The sequence below is a fragment of the Convolutriloba macropyga genome, unplaced genomic scaffold, assembly GCF_964194025.1.
Source record: "Convolutriloba macropyga unplaced genomic scaffold, txConMacr16.3 SCAFFOLD_1533, whole genome shotgun sequence".
In the NCBI taxonomy this organism is placed as follows: Eukaryota; Metazoa; Xenacoelomorpha; order Acoela; family Convolutidae; genus Convolutriloba; species Convolutriloba macropyga.
In genome coordinates, this window is record NW_027450162.1 from 20934 (window position 1) to 46492 (window position 25559).

Below are 25559 nucleotides of genomic sequence, written 5' to 3' on the forward strand. Positions count from 1 at the left end.
CATGTTTAAGTATCACAGGGTCACCTCTCACCATGACCTCCTGAAATCACATATTCAAGACACTAGGAATGCCCACTCGTGATCACTCCCTATATTCCCATGTTTAGTATCGCATGAATACCCCCCCCCCCCCCCGGCTCTTAACGCTCTTATTATTTACTACTAATATAAGTGGACATTTTTTAAGATGTTAGAACGGCATTCAAAAAATTGAAAAACAAATACTTTAATCAATTTAATGAATAGTAAATGTTTTTCAGCTGTAGCGAATTACATTAAATACCTTCATAGAGTTGTCAAGTCTGAAGTAATATTTAAATTAGTAACAGATTCTGAGAGTAATTTGGTTTCAGGTAGAAAGAACAACTGCACAGCATCTACTCACATAACCTGAAAAATCTAGCTTGAAGTTTTCTTAAATTTTGACTGTGAACGGAACACATTCATCTCTTTTCCTACACTTGCTTAGCACAGACTAAGCATCAGAGCTTTATCGTCACTTAACAATTTGATTGATATCTGGAATAAGAGCATTTTCAAGGGGTAATGAAAGTTAGGAGGTGTATTTGTTTTTCTCATCACTCTCCTTTCAAAGTGGCATTGTCTAAACTAGAAATGAGCCTAACCCGTATTGTATATATTGTTAGGCATTAATTTTATCATGAAATTAACAGTTGCGTTTGCAAAACGGCTGAAAATTAATCTTTTGGAAACTAATTTTCAAAATATTTTCTAATTGATTGCTGCCATCTTCTTTTTGTCTTCTTTTTTGTACCGCACAATCGTACAACTTGAACGTTTTATTTAGATAGATTTTTTTGAAAAACCTTTGTCATCAAGAAAACAATTGACTTAAATTGTTTTGCCTCTGTCTTCGGTTTTGTATAATTTTTTTGATGTCATACAAGGATCTTACTAAGGAATACTTTACAATTTATATGACATCTTTGATGATCTTTGTTTGACAGCTAAGATATGGCGACTTGGGAAAACGCGGAAAAGCTTTCATAATAAGGAAACTTTTGTTTAGTGTATCTATAAAATCGAAGAATTGTTTGAATTGGAATTGTGCTTCTTTGTGTGAACTAATTGCAATTATTGCATTTAAAAACAAACTTTAAAAAATTGTTATAACAAAATATTCACCACTTTCAGCTAAACAAAACATAGTATTCAATATGTTAACAGTTGTTCACGTTTGGCACATGGATAATGATTAATTGTGTTAAAAAAAATCTTTGTTATCTGAATACAATTTTTTGATGTTCCTGAATCATAACTACTTTTTTTCAAAAGTATCCCATATCTGGTAAGAATCTCCTGTTAAATTCTCATGACGATAATGCAGTTTGGTAAAATTTTTAAAAATTTCGGAAGATCATACGATAACCGGAAGAGGTCTTCCAGTGCAATTACGGATACCCCACATATTCTGATCGTAATTGATTTCAGAAATCAGACTACTTTAATTAGAAAATTTTGTCTCCTGCTGTAAATTGTATCGGTAACTAAGTGAGCAACTGTTTAGAACCGCAGACCCCAATAGTGAAGATTGTGTCAATTGAGAGTTTCTCGTTTGAATTCTCAATACCTGAGCCTGAGAATAATAGCTACCACTTTATATCGATCAGTTTGGAGCCAGAGGCAATTAACTCTACACTTCATGACAATTTGACAGTGTCTGGACTTGTTCCGGGTACAGAGTATACTCTCAGTGTTTTCTTACACATGAATGAGAGTATTTGTTCGTCAATGACCCAGGGTTCCCTGAGGAGTAACCGCACAATCGTGACACCCGTCTGCACTCGTAAGTTATATTCTACTCTGCACCAAAAAGAAAAGATTATGGGTTCGAAATTACAGCGCTTTACAGGGAAAAAACTATTTTACATGAATTCGAAGCATCAAATCATCTGAAGCACATGGGAAATTAGTTCTCAGATATCATAAAGGGGGTCAAATTTTCAACGAATGAGTTTTCGCATAGTTTAGCAAATGATTGTAAGAACGGCTAATATATACGATTTATGGTGAAATAGAGTGCTTTACGGTCCTTTATGGAAAAATTGTGGTGAAAAATACGTCGCATAGTATATAACGTTACCCTTTCATAATTTCGTTTCAGAATTTGCCATTCATTGTTCGTAAATTCAATGTTTGAAAAAAATATATATTTTTCCTCATAAATAGCCTTACTGGTTTTTATACACTCGCATCTTGGATAAGGAATACATTGGCTATCGTAAACATCATTGTATCTTTTCAATGACACTTGGAAAAAAATTTGATTTTTTTTAGTCACGAGTGCTTTGAAACGAGGCATAGAGAGCCAGCATCGCTACTACCATACTCTTTAATCAAAATTGCAATAATTTTGGGGGTTTTTTGACAAAGACCTTATAAAATCTATTACAAAATATAAAAATTTTTTCGAAATATGGTTTACTATAATCTATTGTTTAACAATATAAATATCTTAGTATAATTTGTAGCAGTAGAAATACTGGATGTACACCTCCAGCCAATCAGAGACTGAGAAGAAACTATTCTCTTTTATATAGCGCTAACTCAACTAGCTGTAGTCAGTCTGTTAGTTAAGATACACCATGTGTAATACTGTATTGTATTACCACCGTATTAATAGAAGTTTATTTTCAGTGTTTCACAGAGTCGGTCAGTTTGAGAGATATAGGTAAGTCTACTTCGCGCGCTGAAATAAGTAGCCCTAGCTCTTTATACTTTAAGGCTGTAAAAGGAGCCCACCTTGGGTCTGCCTTACAATTGTTCTTTTGTCGCTATATCCCACACTGTAAGAGACCTTTTTTTCATGAATAAAGATAGGCTTTTTGCAATAAAAGTGATTTAATGGGCCAAATGGTCCAGTTTATCTTAGAGGGGTGCTGGCTCGCAGTGAAAAGATCTAACCAAAATTTTTACAAGATTGCCGAAGAAGGTTTGCAGATATTGGCTAGCTATGAAATTTGACAAAGCTCTTCACAAAAGTCTTCACTTTTGGATTGGATTATTTCTAGTATTTCTCATATGATAGTTCCAGTTAAATTGGTTCGTGGTTTCCGTTTTCTGTTCTGGAATCCTCCCAAACAGGGCATAAACAGATTTTTTTTAGATCCATTGCCTCCGACCATGACTACCTTCGTTAACAACCGAACCAATTGGAACCAAACAACCGACACAATTACGATAAGAGCAAGTCAATCCCCTCTTTCTGATGGGTTCAATTTGGACCACTATTTTTTGAATGGAACCACTCCGGGTGGAGGCACCTCATTTGGTGGATTTGGTGAACTGGTCAAAGTGGACGAGGATTTGCGAATTGGTGGTTTCAACAGTGGAACAGTCTACTCTCTATTGCTTGGTGGTTTTACGCACTCTAACAGCTGCAACTTAAGCAGTCTGACATCCACTGTTGTTGATAACGTTTGCACAGGTAAGCAATTTTTTCGGTTCTATTCAGCACGGCGAAATTCTTCGGCACGGCGATACAAATCATATCATACACAACTCTGTGAACAAACTTTGTGTTTTTTGATACTAGTGTGTAGCGTAAGGAAATGTGAGTATTTACTGTCGACATGACAACTATAAGGATGACGATGTATGAATATCAGCTGACCACACACCTGATACTATTCTACCTAGTTCAAAACTAATGCCAAATTTGAAAATATGTGCAAATTTTTGATCGACAATGCCAAATTTGAAAAAAAATTGCAAGTTATCTCATCGCAAGATCAAATTTGCACAAAAAATTGCAAAAAAATGTCAAGTTTGCTAAAATTTGCAAACGAAGGGCCGAGTTAGTTCCGGTCAAGCTCTGCTTAATTTAGCGATGTGGGATATTTCTAAGCCATTTTTCGGAGATTGCTTAATTCAATTGAAAAATGTTTAAAGCACATCTTGTAAACGGTATGGGTGGTAAAATTACCTTACAAGGCCAACTACTAACGATAAGGGACACAAATAATCAGACCGGTTTGGAACTATTTCTAAAAAAAATGCATAATTTTGTAAATTTTTTTATAAATAGTTGCAAATTTGACATTAAATTTAAACTAGGCTAATGAAAAATAATGCAAAATTTGTAATTTTCTTTATAAATAGTTGCAAATTTGACATTAAGTTTAAACTAGGCTAATGACTTAATTGGTTTTTTTAATGAGTCTATCTAAGCTGCTTACTGCAAATCTGTCTAATTAGCACTCATATATTTTTGCGCAAAAAATCGTTTTGAAATATCGAAGTTATCAGGAAAACTGTTTCAAATCTTGAAAGAGTTTTACACTGAATTGCATTTTTCAGAGAATTCTTGGAACATTCGGAAGATTTCAAAAGATCGCTCTACAGGTAACAAATTTACCCATTTTTTTAACCAGATTTCATTTTTCCTATATTAATACATTGTGCGTGTGAATCATAGTTTCGAACTTCGCAGACGAAAAATCGCTGCACTATATGGAAATTCCAGTTAGTGTTTTCCACTTTTAAACTGGTAGTTTAAAAGTGAAAACTGCTCTCCACCGCAAAAAATCGTTGACGGAAGCGCGTTCCGTAAAGAATTGTGCGGCAAATTATTTGCAGTTTAATCTCTCATTTTATTAGTCTTAAAATTTAAATCGTAAAATTGTGCGACAAAAGGATTAAAAAAATTTAAATTTTGTGAAATGCCCTTACAGCCAAACGTCAGCACTTTTCACATTTATTTGATCCTATTTGTCTTTTTAAGGCTCCTAATTGCTCTGTGGAAACAACTTTCACAAATTTTAACCACTGAACGGAACCGAAAAACGCAAGCCACTTTCTTTGTAAGTAGATTTTTTTCAGTTCCAGTAGACGCATGTAAGGTGGCATTTAATTTTTCAGTATTAGGATGTGCGGCGCACATGTTTTTGTGGACCCAAATTTAGCAACCATGTCTAAAAGTTATTTAATTTTAGGAATGAAAGTATTGCAGCGCTTTTAGCTTTAGAACTCTTTGTAGTTCTGTTGAAATCCTGATTACTTTTCAAAATCACCTGGCAAAAAATTGTTGGTATAATGCTGCTTCCAGTTCACACCATAATACTCAAGCCCATTTTCCAATTCAAACAACGAAACCAGTCAAAGCTAATAATGAATTGCGACATCGGATATCTTATAAGGGCTCCACCAACTAGCGAGATTAAAATTTCTTTTCAAGCATATATTTTCGAAAATAGTAAACATGTTTGAATGTCCAAATTGCGCTTGTGAGATTGGTCTAAATGAGGTGCGCTGGATGCCACATTTTACAATCGTTCGCAAATAAAATATATTTTTTTTGAAAAGTTTCCCAACCGCCGGCTACTTTCACTGTTTGCAGCAGTAAGTTTTCAAAAGATAAATATAGAAGAAATTCATTTGGTACCTACAAGAAGGCTGCCAACCAGAATGCATCATAATAGTTAACTAAAAAGGGTTATGCTTTTCAGCTTCTCGAGCCCCAAATGTCACAGCTATGATTGCGACGAACAACTCCATCACAGTTCAGGGTTCCCTTAGTCAAGTTGCAAAAAGTGGTAGCGCCTCAGAAAGCGAGAAATTTGATAAGTACAGAATAACAGCTGTCGATTTTGACGTCTCATTTGTGAGTAGAACCACTGATATTGATCAAGATGCGATTGTCAATATTAGTCTGGTTCCTGGAACAGCTTATGAAGTTACTGTTCAGTCCATCAAAGACGAGGAGTGCATCAATGGTGGCCCGAATGGGGTGGAAGGGGAAGAAGCTACTTTCACTGTTTGCAGCAGTAAGTTTGCAAAAGATAAATATCGAAGAAAACGCAAGATTAAAATCTTCTCGTGTTCCAAGAGTTTTTTCGACCAAACTGAAGTTGGTAAAACAGTTACAGAGATTTAAAAAAATCAAATACTTAAATGTTACTATTACTTCAGTGTTATCTCATATTGTCAGAATGTACTCCCCTGTTTTACTGTTGATAAACAGCTTTTCCAGCAGTTGATAGAACTATTTTTAAGACTTTTACACTATAGACAATTTTTTTAGCATTGACGCCTGTAAAACTTTATTTTTTACGCAGCAACGTACGTTTAAGAGAACTGAAACCTATAAATATAAAAATTTTTGAAAGTTCTCATAGCCTCATTTACAATGTAACAGGCACCATTATAGCTAACTAACGAGCTCTGTGCATTATGATAAAAAGATTCTCTTTTTCTGTTTTAAAAAAATCCTTATGAAGCAGCTAGTGACTTTAAACCATATTTTGAAACCACTACACTTCGATATTTTTTTCTGTGTCATTCTCAATTTTAATCGATTATCAACTAATAAGTTATTTTTTCGTTATTTCGTTGCAAATAAACTCATTTGCTCGAATATATATACTCGGTTAATCACTGTTTTAAGCATGTATTTTAAGCCCATGTATTAAGATCAGGAGAGTAAGCGAGCTCGAAGAATTGCGACACTTTCAGAATTTTGTTTTATAGGTCGCTAGATTTCGGACTTTTAATTGCTCTCAAAAAGAAGTTTATAGCAATTATATTAGTCCTGTTGGTCCTTTTTATGCGATTTTTCGCTTGACCGATTTTTCGTCTGACCCATTTGACTTTTCGTCCTTAAAAACGGGATTAACAGGTAACGCCCGGCGGGCATTAGGTTTCATTAGAGACCCTTAGCCCCGTTTAGTAGTCCTTCAAAGGTTTAGTGTAGTGAAACTACCTGGAAGGCCGTAGTTTAAGGTTAAAGATTTTTAAGAGTTTTTGAGCTCAAAATGTTTTTCGGTTTTTTTCCTTCATTTTTCGAATATTTTGTTGGACCAGTCTAAACTCGAGGCTGGCTAAAGTTGATAGAGGTCTTTTGCAACAGGTTAGTACTTTGTATGAACTTTTAAAGAGCTAAGCTATATGTTTTGGTAATCCAAACAAAAACACGGAAACTAATACGAATTTTCACAATTTTTTCAAGCTTTTTGAAAATGTTTGTCATTTTTGAGTTTTATCACTCCTAGGTGTCAGGGAACCTCCTCCATGGTTTGATAATAGATTACTGCACAGTTTCTAATGGTAATAGAATTGTTTTCAACACTTTAAGATCACGAATTTTTGAATATTTTTCTAGTTTTTTGAAAATTATTGTCATGCCTTAGGTTTATGCAGCCTCAGGTGCCAAGAAGCGTACTCCAGGATTTGAGAATTGGTTACTCTATTTTGATTTTTTCCGGGGATCAGAGACCTGCTACGAGGTTTGGTAATAAGCTGCTGCATAGTTTCTGGAGTTAATGGAATGGTCATCAATATTTTAGTTACTCAAGTTTTAGCAATATTTTGTTCAAATTTAAATTCAAATTTTCGAAAATTCATTATCATTATCTAAGTTTTTGGATCTTTATGAGCCAATGAAACTATTTAAAGCTTGAAATAGGGATACTGGATAGTCTCTTCAGATAATGAAATGGTTCCCAAGATATTAATATCACAATTTTAGCAAGATTTTTTGTTTAATGATCATTACTGGCCAACGAAATTTTTTAAGTCTTGCAGATTGGTTACATGACAGATCTCCAGAGACATAGAATGGTTTTGAACGTTTTTTCTCTCTCTTGTGTGGAATCTTCTGTTTTGAATTTTGAACATTCAGTTTTCTTATATATGATTAATTACTAAAAGAGCTGGAAAACTAGAACTTACAGATTCGAATCTCATCATGAAAAATATTGCTAGCAGTCTCTTTCTCTCTGTTGGTTGGGATTTTTTCCTTCTCTTTCTTGTTCACGTTTATCTTTCGCACACGCTATCTCTCTCTTTCTCTCTCTCTCTATCTCTCTCTCTCTCCCTTTCCTTAACTCTTTATTGACGCCGCACTTCAGCTGCCGTTATGTGGCGTGATGTCATCATCTTTTACCCTCACCTCACGCCCCTTCAACTAAACTAAAGCTAGCCTCACTAAACCGTGGCTAGCTACAGACGAAGCTAACCGCCCGCCGGTCGTTTGAGAGCAATTCGCCCGATGTTAGTCGGTTATGTTACTGTGTGCGAAAACTTACGACAGGTGTTTTGCCGCTTTGCTGCCCCTTGACTGGCTGGAAGTAAAACAAGACAGTAGTTCGGAGGAAAGCTCACAAGAAGAAAGCTCACTCGCAATGCGTGTTAATAGAAAATCGGCAAAGTTCGCTTGATATGGAAGTAGCAAGTACTTTAAGAACAGAAGCACAGACAACCTCAGAAATAACTGTGGACAACAGCAGTGAAGGGTTTCAATGCTTGAAAAGTGCTCTACAAAATAATTTTAAGCATAGCTTAGTGAATAAGTGCTACGGGAAACATGGCTGGTCCTACAGTAAAGGCAGAGAAGTCGAAAGGAGAGAGACTAGAGGCTCTCAAGCAAAGATTCTCCTCTACTTAGAGATCCGGACAATCTGGGCGCTTCGTCTCACGGGAATCAAAGGATCTGATCTGATCAGTCTCCTGATACGAACCCTCAAAGGTCTGATGACTATATGCCGGTGTTTGTTAAACTTTTCGCTACCTACCAATAGGAGGGGTCACCACCACGACAGTTGTAATTGACTCTAATCCTTTGATGCCGTTGCTGACTTTAATCTAGTCCTTTGATATTTTCAAATTTAGATAAAATTTACCAACGAATAATATATTCTTTTTAATGTTTTCAACTTGAGAAACAAAATTGAATTTTGTTTCCAAAATTGAAAACATTTGTTTCTAAATTTGAAAACATTTGATACTTTAAATCGTGATATAAAACCTTTGTTTGAGATTTGCGGCATCCCTTTTATAGGGCGTACTGAATCACACAATTGAACAAAGACGACCTTTAATGGATTTAAATCAGTCTTAATCAGTTTTTGTGCGAATTAGTAGCGGTCGAACTCATTGGTTTTCTGGTTCAAATCTTTAGTTTTATGAAAACCCATAATAAATTTGTAGAATTCTGCAAAAGTTTAATTATGAGAAGCGGAATTATGAGAAGCGGTATGTTATTCGAAAATTTTGTCATTTTAAGAAAAATTTTGTCCTCTGATGGCTATTGAACAACATCTTATAAAGTGATTGGCATACCTGTGGGATAAATGATGAATGTTTATATTGCAAGGTCTTGTAAGACGAATGATCATGCTGCATTATATTTCAAAACTTTGCAAGAATCTATGTCAAGAATTTTGTGATCTTGGAGAATAACCACCCTAAACCAGAAGGCAAGCTAAAATATAATTAATTATTTTTTACAAATAATCAGTTAGCAAATTATTTTTAGCTATCTTAAGCTACCAAACTTTACTACTTTGCTGAGCTACAGAAATTCTTGCATGGATCTCACACAAATCAAATTGCTCTTCAAACGCTAAAAGGATTCAAAAATTTCCAAATGGCATGAATTGTTAAAATTTAAGTACCAGGTTAACTTTATATGATTTTTAAATCCTGAACATAAAATGTTTTAATTTAAAAAGTTTCTTCACAGCAAGTTCTATTGACATTTTCTCAGGTACGAAGTCACAATGAACTAATGGCAGCCGTTAGAAGGAAATCTGCTGTTATATTAGGTTGATGTGGTCTGCTGGATCTTTTCCGTTTGTGTCCACCCAGTACGTTATGCGCCCCGCCAGTTACAGAGCACGTGCCATTACATAGTAAATCACTATGAAAAAATACGGCACATGCTTCTTCGGGGTGCAAATATTATGCACCGACTAAGCTGGGGGGCAAAAACGGAAAACATCTGGTCTGCATTTCAGAGGCAAATTTTCCATATTCTAATTGTTTTGACGGCCCCACTTGTAGGGGGAGGAACAATAAACTGAAAAGTTTTTTTGGATCTTTTCCGTTTGTGCCCCCCAGTACGTTATGCGCCCCGCCAGTTACAGAGCACGTGCCATTACATAGTAAATCATTATGTAAAAATAGGGTACGTGCGTCGGGGGGGGGGGGGGGGTGCAAATAATATGCGCCCACTAAGCTGGGAGGCACAAACGGAAAAGATCCGTTTTTTTTTGTTCAGTCAGTTTTCGCCAATCTATAGATTCATCGTAGAGAAAGGTGAGTGGTATCATTAAAAAGCTCGTCCAGCGTAGAATTTAAGAAAATTTTTTGAATTTTGTTTTTTTTTTCGAGGATTTATTGAGATTTAAAAATTTGCGTGAGTACGTGCTATTTGGCCAAATGGCACGTATCCACGCAAATTTTTAAACCTCAAAAAATACTCGAAAAAAATTTTTTTAATTGATTTCGTTTTTTTTCATTTCAAGCGTATTTTTTGTTAGGATTTTTCTGTAATAATATCAATTCAAAATTACTTTTTACTCTACAAAATGAATTATTTGTGTTTTCACAATAGACGAAAGGCAATTAAAAAAGCCATATGGTTTTCATAGGGAAGTTTACTATCGAAAAGTTTAATTTGAGAGCTGTTTTGGTTTAAAGAACTATTCATAATTTTTTTTCAAGTCGGTTAGGCGCTCGTGTTTTTTAATGCTTCGACTCTGAGTCTTCTATTTTTTAAAGAAAATTTGAGATTACATTGATTTTTTGTAGTCATTTGACATCGACTCGTTAACTAAAAGTGCAATAGGCTTCATAATGAGCATCAGGAGAATCTTTCTGGTGCTTTGAGTGGACAGCTAACGGCTGTTAAAACTTAAAAAAAAATTCGAAAAATAAATTTCGATCATTAACCGATCGTAATCTTATTTCTGTGAAGTTGTAATTCAGTCTCGCTAAAGACATGACGTTTTTCTTTCTACTGCAGTCAAATTTATTGGGTTAGTGGGATTTTCTTCTAAAAATTGTCCTGTGACTTCGATGGCTTGAGTTTTCATTTTTTTTAGTTTTTGTTTTTGTAAATTAATTTTGGTTCCTTTTGAAATCCTATCACCTTGTCCTCATTTTGACAGTTCCAATTTTCTTATAAAAGACATAGATCATTGATAAAGTTTTTAGAGAAAAACTTATGGCTTTAAAGGCTTCGACACCTTCTTCTCTCATACTTCTACTGAATTTTTTTGCCTGTATTGGATGTCGTTTTCACAGTTATGGGACCCATTGATATAACTTATTGATGATTTATGAGTGGCAGGTATTTTTTTATTCCCATTGAGCCAAAAATTAGCATTACCATTGATTTCCGTTGAAAGCCATTGAATTGAATGATTTTGATACTAGGGAATTTCTGAATAATTACTTGGTTTTAATAAATTTAACCCTACTTGTTAATTTTTAGAAATTATATTGTTACAAAAAAGAATTCAATTGATGCTAAAAACTGACAATAATGAAAAGTTTTTACTGAAAATTTCTTGAAAAATATTTCATTGGCTTTGACACTTTTCTCTCTCAATTGTTTTTTGAAGTTGCTGTTTTTGCCTGTTTTTGTTCTTCTTGTGTTTGTCAAATTTTGTTGCTAAATGCTGAGAGGTCTCAAACGCTTCTGATTGGGGATTGAATGACTTTATTCAATGCAGTAAGTTAAAAGCTAATAGTCTTAGAGTTTATCATATTATTTGTTTTCAAACTTTTAAAAAAAAACTTTTCCGTTTCTCTTCTTTTTTGTCAACTTGTAACTTTTTCTAATCATCAAGCGGTACTATTGGCTTCCTCGTAAATGACACATTCACTTGTCTATTCGTAAACGATGTTTTGTTTGTTGGATGATATGCGTTTTCATAAAACTTTTCTGAGTGGTCAATATCAGTGTTTCTTTTCTTCTTTTGTCACAATCCCGTAACAACAGATCCCAATGGTTTTCAAATGAAGCCCAAATGAACACAGCAATTGCTTGAGTATAATTTGAACTGATTTAGCATAAATAAAGAAACAATATAAAGAAACAATGTCGAAATAAAGAAACAATATTCAAATAATGGCTAAAGATTTTAATTTTTTCAAAAATCAATCAAAATGTTGATTGGTTTTTGAATTTCGCCTCATTATTTCTTCTTTTTGTCTACTTGTTAATTAATTTTTTTAAGAAATAGTCTCATGTGCTTTGTAGTAAATTTGTGTAGTTATGGTTTTATCTGATTGTATTTTGACGTTCTTATTACGTGATTTTAAACTTAGATATTGAATTTTTGACGTAATTTTTTTTTTCGTTTTTGTTTATTTTGTTGTTTTTTTCTCGCATTCTTATTAATGGCAGATCTCGTGAGCTCTCTAATGAAGACTGTCCTTATGTAGTTCCTTCAGTAGTTTCGGTGCGTCGCATCAAACTGATCCAGCTTACGATGAGACATGCAAAACAATTTTTAATAAAATTTTGGGATTCTAGTCCGAGATTTTTTGCATGTGAAATAAATTAACGAAAGTTTGGATGCGCTCATAAAATTCGAAAGTTGCAGAATTCAGTATCTTGTTGAATTTTAAGAAGCAATAACAAATTACTCATTTTTTCTATCATTTTTTCATCACTAAATTTTCCACTGTTTGGAATGTTTAAGAGCCTGCAGAACCAAACATCACTGTTCACTCAGCCTACATATACAGGGAGAACCAGATTGTGATTGAGTCTATAACTTCAAATCCGGAATCATTCGACACATTCTCCACATTTGTCAGACCACCTCCACCCAACTCAACATACGCTGACTTGGAAAATCGCGCATTTAATCTTTCGAGTAATGTGGAGTTGATAGGTCTGGATGCGGGTAAAGAGTACAATTTGACCGTTCGGATTGACAAATCGCCGGACAAATGTGGAGTTACAGACCCATTCTATTTGTTCAATTCTAAAGTGGTAATTGTCTGTACAGGTACGTGAAGAGAGAATTGAATATAAAAAAACATATAAATTATCAAATAATTGCGAATAAGTTGTAGAGAAAATTGCATCATGATTTAAATGACAACCGATCAGGTAATTTTAGAGCTAATCCGTATTTTTTCAATCAGTCCTCATGTGCCATTAATATTTTTTAAAGGATTATGAATGTTACTTAAGCTATATTCGTGGCTCAATATTGGGTAAATTGAACTCACGGTGACCTAACGGGTCCTTAATAATTCAAACAAAATACAAACTTTCAAACAGCAACTGCTACATACATTTATTAAAACACGTCATATAAGTAGCTGAAATTGTTACACAACTCCTTGGCCCGCTCGAAAAACAGTCTTTTTACGAACTTCAGCTGAGTAGCGAATGTAAGCATCCAAAAAATCGAATTTTTCTGCGGCATGATATAATAATAGTTCTTGGAAAATTTGAGAAACTCATTTAAAATTTGAGAAACATATTCGGAGAATTTGAGAAACTCATTAAAATTTGAGAAACTCATTTTAAAATTTGAGAAACTCATTCGGAAAAATTTAGAAAGTCATCCGGTGAAATTATAACAGAGAGCAAAAAAATGCAAGTCTTTTGAATTATAAATAAAGCAAACTAGGCGACGTTTCTTGACATCCTCCTCCCTTAAAGCAAAGTTTCAGACAAGTTGCAAAAAGTAATGACTTTTAATTTCGTTTCATAACAACTCATGAATCCTTACAATTCCTCAGAATGCTAAACCCATCTACTCCTTTAGGACCTACAACATTGCCTGGGTTTTCAGTGATGCTTCGGCAGTTTTAGCAAGACCACACACAGAACTAATCAATGCTTACCTTAAGGAAGAAAAATTTGCCTCAGAATTGAAGTTAGCCAAAATGATTCCCTAGTATAAAAAAGGCAAGAGAGGTCATCTAACCAATTATAGACCAATTTCTATTACCCGAGATTTTTGAGAAATTTTACAACGCGCAGATGTAAGACTATTTGCATGCAAACAATATTATTAACCAACAGGAAATTTGGTTTCAGGAGAAAATTTTCTACAATAGTCTCATTAATTTACTTCACTGAGCACGTTAGAAATGAAAACAAGTTTAGTACATGTGCTTTTCTTTATCTCTCAAAAGCCTTCGACTCTTGACTCAATTAATCATACTAAACTATTAGAAAAAATTGAAAAGTCTTGGATTCAATTATTCATCAGATAAAATGTTATCAAGTTTTTTAAGCGGTAGGATGCAAAGAGTAGTTGTGAACTTCGGACTAGATTCAATTACATCTTGGGGCCGGCCCCAGATTACAGTTCTAGGACCATTTTTTTTCAATCAATAAGTGAACGATTTAGAACTAAAAACGTGTGAAATCATCCAATACGCTGACAATACTGTTCTTTTGACATCACATTACGACCTTGATGTTTGTAAAAAGTCACTTGAGCACTCAAAAGAAGATATACTGGACTAATTTAAGTCACTGACGCTTAAATGAAATGCAGATAAGACTGATTTTATAGTGTTTGGCAGAAAGGATCATCCACAATCACTAAAATTTCGAGAACAAATAAATAAAGAGACAGCTCTAGAAAATATCTGGGTGTAACTATAGATAGCGAACTCAACTATCAAACAGAAGTTAAGAATCCGCTCTCGAATATGGCCCAAAGTATTGAATGCTTAAATAACTTGGGATACTGCCTACCAAAAAATCTACTTCCTGTTATGATTAATTCTTTTGTTTTTAGACATTTGAGCACAGTTGATAACAATTTAATCTTTACCTTCGAAAAACAATCAACCTGGTCAGTAAAGTCGTGTTGTAATCTTTCGAAATTCGAGTAATCTACAGATATTAAGCTCCAGCAGAAAATAATACCTGTTCAACTCTTGCTTGACTACAAAATAACATGCTACCTCTTTCTCTTAATTACTAATCGAAAACCCGCATTCAATAGTCCCAATGTACTCTCGCTGCCTACTTTTGACTGCTGTAAACGTCAAAGAACTGGAAAGGTTTTCATCGAACAGTTAGCAGGAGCAAACACTACGTTAAAACAGTAATCCGGAGAGGTATTGAAGTTTTGAACAAGTTACCTAAAATTTTTTTCTCCCCATTTAACTACGCTGTGTTTAAATGAAATCTAAGAGATTTTTTCTTTAAACAGTTTGTAGCTAACTATAAAAATAATAATTTTGTTAAAATTTCATGGCGTGACTTCAAATGTTCTTGACTTCTTAAAAGCAATAATTAAAAAATAAAGTTTGGATTCGTTCGCATTGGTAATTAATGTAAGTGTAATTTCTCTCTATACTTAATGATTTAAAACTTGCTTTTTCTCTTTTGAAATATATAATTTTTGTAATATGGTAATAATTACTCATGTATCAATATACCTGTAAAATACACTCACTGCCTTGATGTTTACACTAGTCTGTAAATACTAAGGTAATTCAGTGTTTCTTTTTTTTTCACACGCAAATGTGACGCTCAAAGAGCGTCTAATCAGAGATGCATTTGGTCTGGACACCTCAAAACGGGTAACCAAACAGCAACTGAACATTCGGTAGATGATTACATTCGGCAAAAATGATGGGCCTTTCTCTTTAGCTCCGTCTCCACCCGATTTCTCTTCAATCCTGACATCGGCCAGTAACCTATCAAATACAAGCATAATTACAGTAAAATTGGGAGCTGGTGAAGAGATCAAAACAGCTCCCTCGGGGCCAATTGACGAATATGAACTGATGCAGGTAATCAAATCGTCTGACCAATCACAGGTCAACTTCACTGCCGCTCCAAATATTACAGTGAGCAGACATGCGACAATGGAAATATCACTACCAGAAATGGACACCTCTTACGAGCTGAGCTTTGCTTCTGTTATGACCAGTATCTGCGGTGGAGAAGTTATCCGATCAGAAAGAAAAACAACAATAACTCGATGCACACGTTAGCAAATCATTTGTATTGTAAGCTAGAGCCGAGTAGTTAATCAAGCAAATAATCTCCACAAGAATGATCGCTGATTCGGGTGATGTTAGCGCGAGCTCGGTACTTTCCACGATTTTCTTAGCGCTGATATAAAAATCTCCCCTGAAAAAAATTTCAACACCTTGTGTTTCTGGAACCTCAAATGGACTGCTAGTAGTCTCTTCTTCCCCTGCACTATAGAATCCTGGAATTCTTCATATCGATTTTCATATTTATACCTATTCTAAATATATTTATAACTACTGTTTTGAGAGTATTTCTGCACTTCCCGACACCCGATATCAGCCCTATTTCAACACTTGTCAATAACATTTTAAGCGTTAATTCAGAAAAATCTCCACATTACTTTCAGTAAACTTTAAGCATTTCCATCGCACCATTCTTGATCGGGAATAGTTGCAGAAAAATTATTAATTTGATGCTGAAAAAGTGCCGGCTTAGCGCTCAAAACAATGTGGTACATTTTAAATTTACCCTGATTTACTAGTTGCTGGGAATGTTTTCAATTACCGCTGAAATACTTACAAAAAAAATAGTGAAAAGGTTGCGGAAGTGCTGAAATGGGTCTGAAAAATGCGATGAAAATGGTGAATAAGATTTTGAAAACGTTGCCGAAGCGCATGAATACAGTTAAAAGTAAATCGGTAAAAATCATTTGGCGTTTTCCGAACTTATCGGCATACCCGGGTCGAAACCAAATGGTTATTTTGCAAAATTCTGTCAGATCCTGCCAGACTATTGAAAGATAACCATTTTTGGGCAGAATTTTCCAAGAAAACCATTTCGTCTCCCCTAGAGCAACTGAAAAGCGTTCAACGCTTTTCAGGACTATCCAACGGTTGTCATCCAAATATAAAGAGATGTCTTATTGTTCCGACCCCACTTGTGGGGGAAGGAACTATATACTCAACTGGTTTTTTTTGTTCAGTCAATTTTGTCCGATCGATATATTCATCGTAGAGAAATGTGAGTGGTATCATTAAAAAGCTCGTCCCGCCTAGACTTTGAAATTAAAAAGATTTTCGTGAATTTCGTATTTTTCGAGGAGTTACCGAGGATTGAAGTTTTGTGTGAACACGTGATATTTGGTATGATTTCGTTCACGTTTAGTGTAATTTTTCTTCAAATTTTGATATTTTGTTTACAAATTTTTCATTCAAAATTACATTTCACGCAAAAAAGTGAATCAATTTCGTATTCCTAATACACGAAAGGTGATAAAAAAAGACTAGTTCTGGTCCCATAGGGAAGTTTACTATAAAAAATAATTCGAATTCTATTTGAAAGCTTTTTTTTAGAAAACTTCATGTTTTTAGATCACCTAGAGACTGGTCACTTATCATGTCGGTGTTTGGTTAATAATAAACCTGATTTACAGTAAAATGAAGCCTAATGAACAATAAACACGTTTTCAAGTAATCGCACATGTTTTTTATGGCTTCGACTCTGAGCTTTTGTCATTTTTAATGAAATTTTGATATTCTTTTCGAGGTTTTTTTTGAATTGTGGAGTCCTATGGAATAGAATCGCTGACTGAAAGTGCAGTGTTTCCTAATAAGCATAAGTGAAGCTATTCAGTGCTTCTATTGGAAAGCTAATGGATGTTAAGAGTTCATAAATATTTTTTCGAATTTTTTTTTAAATATTAACCGATCATAAACTTAATTTTTGTAAACTGCAAGTCAGCCTCAGTACTGACAGGATCCCCTTCCTTTGTACTGCAACCAAAACTAATCTGTTCACCGGCGTTGTCTTCTAACTATTGGTTTTATGACTTTGATGCCACAAGATTTCAAAAACAATTTTAAAACTATTGGATTTTTTGTGTTTTTGAATCCTTTTGAAATTTTATCACATTATCCTAATTTGGATAGCTCCCGTTGGTTTTGGGAAGACGTTCAATGGATCATAGATGAAATTTTCAAAGAAAAACTCATCGTTCAAATGGCTTCCACACTTTCTTCTCGCTCTTTTCTACTGATTTTTTTGGTTTTTGCCTGTATTCGTTGTTGTTTTCATAGTTGTTATTTTAATGATTTGTAAGAAATTCTCAGTAATGACTAGAACCCCTTCCCTTCCATCTACAGCAATCTAAATTCTTTTGGTAACCGTTTTTTCTAACTCAATAGTTGCAGAAAAATTATTAATTTGATGCTGAAAAAGTGCCGGCTTGGCGCTCAAAACAATGTGGTACATTTTAAATTTACCCTGATTTACTAGTTGCTGGGAATGTTTTCAATTACCGCTGAAATACTTACAAAAAAATAGCGAAAAGGTTGCGGAAGTGCTGAAATGGGTCTGAAAAATGCGATGAAAATGGTGAATAAGATTTTGAAAACGTTGCCGAAGCGCATGAATACAGTTAAAAGTAAATCGGTAAAAATCATTTGGCGTTTTCCGAACTTATCGGCATACCCGGGTCTAAACCAAATGGTTATTTTGCAAAATTCTGTCAGATCCTGCCAGACTATTGAAAGATAACCATTTTTGGGCAGAATTTTCCAAGAAAACCATTTCGTCTCCCCTAGAGCAACTGAAAAGCGTTCAACGCTTTTCAGGACTATCCAACGGTTGTCATCCAAATATAAAGAGATGTCTTATTGTTCCGACCCCACTTGTGGGGGAAGGAACTATATACTCAACTGGTTTTTTTTGTTCAGTCAATTTTGTCCGATCGATATATTCATCGTAGAGAAATGTGAGTGGTATCATTAAAAAGCTCGTCCCGCCTAGACTTTGAAATTAAAAAGATTTTCGTGAATTTCGTATTTTTCGAGGAGTTACCGAGGATTGAAGTTTTGTGTGAACACGTGATATTTGGTATGATTTCGTTCACGTTTAGTGTAATTTTTCTTCAAATTTTGATATTTTGTTTACAAATTTTTCATTCAAAATTACATTTCACGCAAAAAAGTGAATCAATTTCGTATTCCTAATACACGAAAGGTGATAAAAAAAGACTAGTTCTGTCCCATAGGGAAGTTTACTATAAAAAATAATTCGAATTCTATTTGAAAGCTTTTTTTTTTTTTAGAAAACTTCATATTTTTAGATCACCTAGAGACTGGTCACTTATCATGTCGGTGTTTGGTTAATAATAAACCTGATTTACAGTAAAATGAAGCCTAATGAACAATAAACACGTTTTCAAGTAATCGCACATGTTTTTTATGGCTTCGACTCTGAGCTTTTGTAATTTTTAATGAAATTTTGATATTCTTTTCGAGGTTTTTTTGAATTGTGGAGTCCTATGGCATAGAATCGCTGACTGAAAGTGCAGTGTTTCCTAATAAGCATAAGTGAAGCTATTCAGTGCTTCTATTGGAAAGCTAATGGATGTTAAGAGTTCATAAATATTTTTTCGAATTTTTTTTTAAACATTAACCGATCATAAACTTAATTTTTGTAAACTGCAAGTCAGCCTCAGTACTGACAGGATCCCCTTCCTTTATACTGCAACCAAAACTAATCTGTTCACCGGCGTTGTCTTCTAACTATTGGTTTTATGACTTTGATGCCACAAGATTTCAAAAACAATTTTAAAACTATTGGATTTTTTGTGTTTTTGAATCCTTTTGAAATTTTATCACATTATCCTAATTTGGATAGCTCCCGTTGGTTTTGGGAAGACGTTCAATGGATCATAGATGAAATTTTCGAAGAAAAAATCATCGTTCAAATGGCTTCGACACTTTCTTCTCGCTCTTTTCTACTGATTTTTTTGGTTTTTGCCTGTATTCGTTGTTGTTTTCATAGTTGTTATTTTAATGATTTGTAAGAAATTCTCAGTAATGACTAGAACCCCTTCCCTTCTATCTACAGCAATCTAAATTCTTTTTGTAACCGTTTTTTCTAACTCCTGGTTTTATGGTTTCGAAGCCACAAGATTTCAAAAAAAAATTTAAATTTTTGGATATTTTTGTATTTTTGGTTCCTGTTGAAATCTTATCACATTATCCTTATATTGATAGCTCCCAATGGTTTTGAGAAGGTGTTAAAAGTGCATAGATAAAACTTTTAGATAAAAAGATATGGTTTATATGGCTGCCACACATTCTTCTCGCACTTTTCTAATGTATTATTGGTTTCTGTATTTGTTTTTGTTCTCATAGTCATAAGACCTATTGTGATATCTTATTGATTACCCATGCATGACAAACATCTTTTTCATTCTATCGATTCGTGACTTAGCCTACCCATTGACTTTTCTTGAAAGCTATTGAACTTAATGGCTGTTACGACCTCAAAAAAAATTTTCAAATAAACATTTTTTGAACATTAACCAAACTTACCTTTATGGACTGTAAGAACGTCTCAACAAATACCGGAACTACTTCTTTCCTACTTCAACAAAAAAAACCTAATTTGCGGCTTTATCTTCTAACTATTGGTTTGATAAAATCCATGCGCGAGTCTTAATAAATTTTTTGGAAATTTGGAAAATTTTTGGATTTGTTTTTGGTTCTTCTGAAATATTTTCACATAATCCTACTAGTGTTAGTTCCAATTAGCTTAGAAAGGATGTTCAATGGATCATAGATAAAGTTCTCAAAGAAAAGCTTATGATTTAAATGGCTTTGACACTTTCTTCTCGCACTATTCTACTGATTTTTTTGGTTTTTGCCTGTATTCGTTGTTGTTTTCATAGTTGTTATTTTAATGATTTGTAAGAAATTCTCAGTAATGACTAGAACCCCTTCCCTTCCATCTACAGCAATCTAAATTCTTTTGGTAACCGTTTTTTCTAACTCAATAGTTGCAGAAAAATTATTAATTTGATGCTGAAAAAGTGCCGGCTTAGCGCTCAAAACAATGTGGTACATTTTAAATTTACCCTGATTTACTAGTTGCTGGGAATGTTTTCAATTACCGCTGAAATACTTACAAAAAAAATAGTGAAAAGGTTGCGGAAGTGCTGAAATGGGTCTGAAAAATGCGATGAAAATGGTGAATAAGATTTTGAAAACGTTGCCGAAGCGCATGAATACAGTTAAAAGTAAATCGGTAAAAATCATTTGGCGTTTTCCGAACTTATCGGCATACCCGGGTCGAAACCAAATGGTTATTTTGCAAAATTCTGTCAGATCCTGCCAGACTATTGAAAGATAACCATTTTTGGGCAGAATTTTCCAAGAAAACCATTTCGTCTCCCCTAGAGCAACTGAAAAGCGTTCAACGCTTTTCAGGACTATCCAACGGTTGTCATCCAAATATAAAGAGATGTCTTATTGTTCCGACCCCACTTGTGGGGGAAGGAACTATATACTCAACTGGTTTTTTTTGTTCAGTCAATTTTGTCCGATCGATATATTCATCGTAGAGAAATGTGAGTGGTATCATTAAAAAGCTCGTCCCGCCTAGACTTTGAAATTAAAAAGATTTTCGTGAATTTCGTATTTTTCGAGGAGTTACCGAGGATTGAAGTTTTGTGTGAACACGTGATATTTGGTATGATTTCGTTCACGTTTAGTGTAATTTTTCTTCAAATTTTGATATTTTGTTTACAAATTTTTCATTCAAAATTACATTTCACGCAAAAAAGTGAATCAATTTCGTATTCCTAATACACGAAAGGTGATAAAAAAAGACTAGTTCTGGTCCCATAGGGAAGTTTACTATAAAAAATAATTCAAATTCTATTTGAAAGCTTTTTTTTTTAGAAAACTTCATATTTTTAGATCACCTAGAGACTGGTCACTTATCATGTCGGTGTTTGGTTAATAATAAACCTGATTTACAGTAAAATGAAGCCTAAAGAACAATAAACACGTTTTCAAGTAATCGCACATGTTTTTTATGGCTTCGACTCTGAGCTTTTGTAATTTTTAATGAAGATATTCTTTTCGAGGTTTTTTTGAATTGTGGAGTCCTATGGCATAGAATCGCTGACTGAAAGTGCAGTGTTTCCTAATAAGCATAAGTGAAGCTATTCAGTGCTTCTATTGGAAAGCTAATGGATGTTAAGAGTTCATAAATATTTTTTCGAATTTTTTTTTAAACATTAACCGATCATAAACTTAATTTTTGTAAACTGCAAGTCAGCCTCAGTACTGACAGGATCCCCTTCCTTTATACTGCAACCAAAACTAATCTGTTCACCGGCGTTGTCTTCTAACTATTGGTTTTATGACTTTGATGCCACAAGATTTCGAAAACAATTTTAAAACTATTGGATTTTTTGTGTTTTTGAATCCTTTTGAAATTTTATCACATTATCCTAATTTGGATAGCTCCCGTTGGTTTTGGGAAGACGTTCAATGGATCATAGATGAAATTTTCAAAGAAAAACTCATCGTTCAAATGGCTTCGACACTTTCTTCTCGCTCTTTTCTACTGATTTTTTTGGTTTTTGCCTGTATTCGTTGTTGTTTTCATAGTTGTTATTTTAATGATTTGTAAGAAATTCTCAGTAATGACTAGAACCCCTTCCCTTCCATCTACAGCAATCTAAATTCTTTTGGTAACCGTTTTTTCTAACTCCTGGTTTTATGGTTTCGAAGCCACAAGATTTCAAAAAAAATTTAAATTTTTGGATATTTTTGTATTTTTGGTTCCTGTTGAAATCTTATCACATTATCCTTATATTGATAGCTCCCAATGGTTTTGAGAAGGTGTTAAAAGTGCATAGATAAAACTTTTAGATAAAAAGATATGGTTTATATGGCTGCCACACATTCTTCTCGCACTTTTCTAATGTATTATTGGTTTCTGTATTTGTTTTTGTTCTCATAGTCATAAGACCTATTGTGATATCTTATTGATTACCCATGCATGACAAACATCTTTTTCATTCTATCGATTCGTGACTTAGCCTACCCATTGACTTTTCTTGAAAGCTATTGAACTTAATGGCTGTTACGACCTCAAAAAAAATTTTCAAAAAAACATTTTTTGAACATTAACCAAACTTATCTTTATGGACTGTAAGAACGTCTCAACAAATACCGGAACTACTTCTTTCCTACTTCAACAAAAAAACCTAATTTGCGGCTTTATCTTCTAACTATTGGTTTGATAAAATCCATGCGCGAGTCTTAATAAATTTTTTGGAAATTTGGAAAATTTTTGGATTTGTTTTTGGTTCTTCTGAAATATTTTCACATAATCCTACTAGTGTTAGTTCCAATTAGCTTAGAAAGGATGTTCAATGGATCATAGATAAAGTTCTCAAAGAAAAGCTTATGATTTAAATGGCTTTGACACTTTCTTCTTGCACTATTCTACTGAATTTTTGGATTTTGCCTGTATTTGTTGTTTTTTTCTTGGCCAATGACTTATTGTAATCTTTTATCAATGACTTTTCAATGAGAAACATTCTTGTTGTCCCATCGAAGCATAACTCTTATGCTCCCATCGGGCGCTTATATTGCTTTTCCTTTAAAGCAATAGAGTTTAATTGCGTTGATTTTACCGGTTTTCTCATAAATTTCGTGGTTTTAATGTATTTCTTCATATTTATTGATATTTTGAAGTCATATCGAAAAAAAATCTCATGCTGTTAAAAAATTAATGGATGATAGAAAATTCATTACCGAAAAGTAGTTTTTTAAAGGCTTCCACGCTTTTCCCGCTCAAGTTTATTTTAGTTAGCGGTTTTTGCCTATTATTTTAGGCGTAAAAAGCTGACCGGTCTCAAAAGCTTGTAATTGAGTATTCAAGGATTGATGTTCGATGCAGTCATTTATAGCGAATAGTCTCAAAGTTTAAGATATTATACATTTTCAACGATTTTTCAAACTTTTTATTTTTTGTTGTTTTTTTTTCGTCAATTTGTAGCTTATTTTCATCATTGAGAGGTCTCATTCAATCTCTTGTATTCGAGAAATCTAAATGTCGAGTGATATCATGTCCTAACTGATGTTTTGTTTGTGGACAATATGCGTTTAAATAAAAGTTTTAGTGGTGTACTGGTGTTTCTTTTTCTCTTCTTTTAGCACATTCGCGTATAATTTTTGTTGCCTTATTATGAATGAAAATGGAAGGAAGAATGCATAGTATTCAGATAATAGCTATTGATTTTAATGGCTTCAATAAATTGTCTTAATGCAAATTGTTTAATTTTTGAGTTTTCTGCTTCTGTAGTCCGTTCCCATGGCTTAATCTAGCCAACGATAGGTCTTGTTGATTCCATAGTGAATGTTTAATAAATTTATTCAGAATTATTTCGTTAAAAGCTAATGATTTTTAAGACTTTTGAAATTGTTTGGATTAAAAAATGATGATTGATTTTTCAATTTCGCCTTATTTTTTCCTTTTGTCGACATTGTTACCTAGTCTCATTAAAGAAATTTGCCATCTGCTGTATAGTACGAACAAAGTAAATTTGTGCAGTAGAGGTTTTATACGATTGCATATTGGCGTTGTTATTAGGTGCGTTCAAATTTAGATATTTAATTTTTGCCGTGAAATTTTTGTTTTTGCTTCTTTTTTGTTTGTTTTCATTTTCTCGTAGTTTTTCCAATGAAAGATCTCGTCAGCGCTGTAATGAGGTATGGCATTATGTAATTCAATAAGTAGTTAGGTTCTTAAAGGTTTTTTTAAACTCAAACATCTAGTTTTATTATCTCTTCATTTGGTTGACAATTAAGTCAAAATTGTAGATGAGCTCGGGTTGGAACATCATGTGCGAACGCACATTCACGAGCATCCTTGTTGCCATTTACGCCTCGACCTCGATATGGGTTGACCACGGTAGTTTCATACCCCATATTGGTCACCTGTCATATGGTGACCTCTCAAGTGGGAAGGTATTTAAACCCTGTGAAACCCAACCAAACATTTCTTCAAAACCAGAATAGGTTTTCTTTTCAGCTCCAAACCAACCATTTATACATTCCGACAACAAAACAACAGTCGTAGAGGTGAATCAGACTTCAATTACACTTCGAGGTGACAAAATGCTGACGTCAGACACCTACGCACTCGCCGATGTCCTTCTATACCCCTCCTACTCTCCAATACCCGAGAATTTTCTTGACCCAATTTACGCCCAAAACGCTTCAACTGACATTACAGTTGGTAACTTATCAGCTGGAATTGGTTACGCGTTCCTTGTGTCATCCGTAATTGGATCAACAACACCTTGTGGAGACGCGATTTTGATTGGACAGATCCGTGAACTTCACATATGCACAGGTAAGCTTTCGGGTGGGGGGGGGGGGGTGGGTAGGGGTGGGGGGTTTATTAATTTGACCTAATATTAGGTGTTTGGATAGCACTTACGTGTCTCCCCTCCGATGTCCCTGTAGACCCCAACCACACATTACTTATAACTAGTGGTTCGTTTGAAATTCTGATTTCGGCTTTTGGCCCGGTTAATTTTTTGCCAGTTCAGCTTGGATGTGTAAAAATTTCTAATGACGGTTAATTAATTACAGATCTACCAAGTATAATCAATTTACTCAGGTGCGAGCCACCGCCTGCTGACAGCTAATAACAATTACAAAACGGAACACTGAATTTATAGATATGAAATTTTCAACAATAGAGCGTTAGAGAAAAATACCCGGAACGATAATTTGTCGAAAAAGTAATGTTAGAATTGCAGTTTTTTCATCAAATTTTCACCGCAAAGCACCCGCCTCCTTTAGTGATGAATGCGGTAGAAGCGGTGAAATTTGGTTAGATTAGTGGTAAATTTTTGTAAGATTTGCGGTTTTTAGCGGCGAAGTTCAGTAAGATTTGCGCTCTTTAGCGGCAAAATTTTTGTTTCCATTGCATTTACCGGAATTCTTACATTAAAGAAATCTACATACATAGGTTTGAACCTCTGAACTCCTGCAAGCCAGGC

The 25559-nt window shown here is 34.2% G+C and overlaps 1 protein-coding gene across 1 annotated transcript in view; it reads left to right on the forward strand.

Annotated features, from left to right (window-relative positions):
• Window positions 1-24904, forward strand: part of LOC142355671 (uncharacterized) — a gene marked incomplete at both ends in the record, with an annotated part of 45032 nt that extends 20128 nt beyond the window's left edge. The window contains 6 exons of the mRNA XM_075407752.1: window positions 1529-1807; window positions 3128-3448; window positions 5469-5786; window positions 12453-12764; window positions 15386-15727; window positions 24581-24904. Coding sequence (XP_075263867.1) covers window positions 1529-1807; window positions 3128-3448; window positions 5469-5786; window positions 12453-12764; window positions 15386-15727; window positions 24581-24904 — 1896 coding nt within the window. The remainder of the gene's footprint in view (window positions 1-1528; window positions 1808-3127; window positions 3449-5468; window positions 5787-12452; window positions 12765-15385; window positions 15728-24580) is intronic.
• Window positions 24905-25559: the final 655 nt, after the last annotated feature.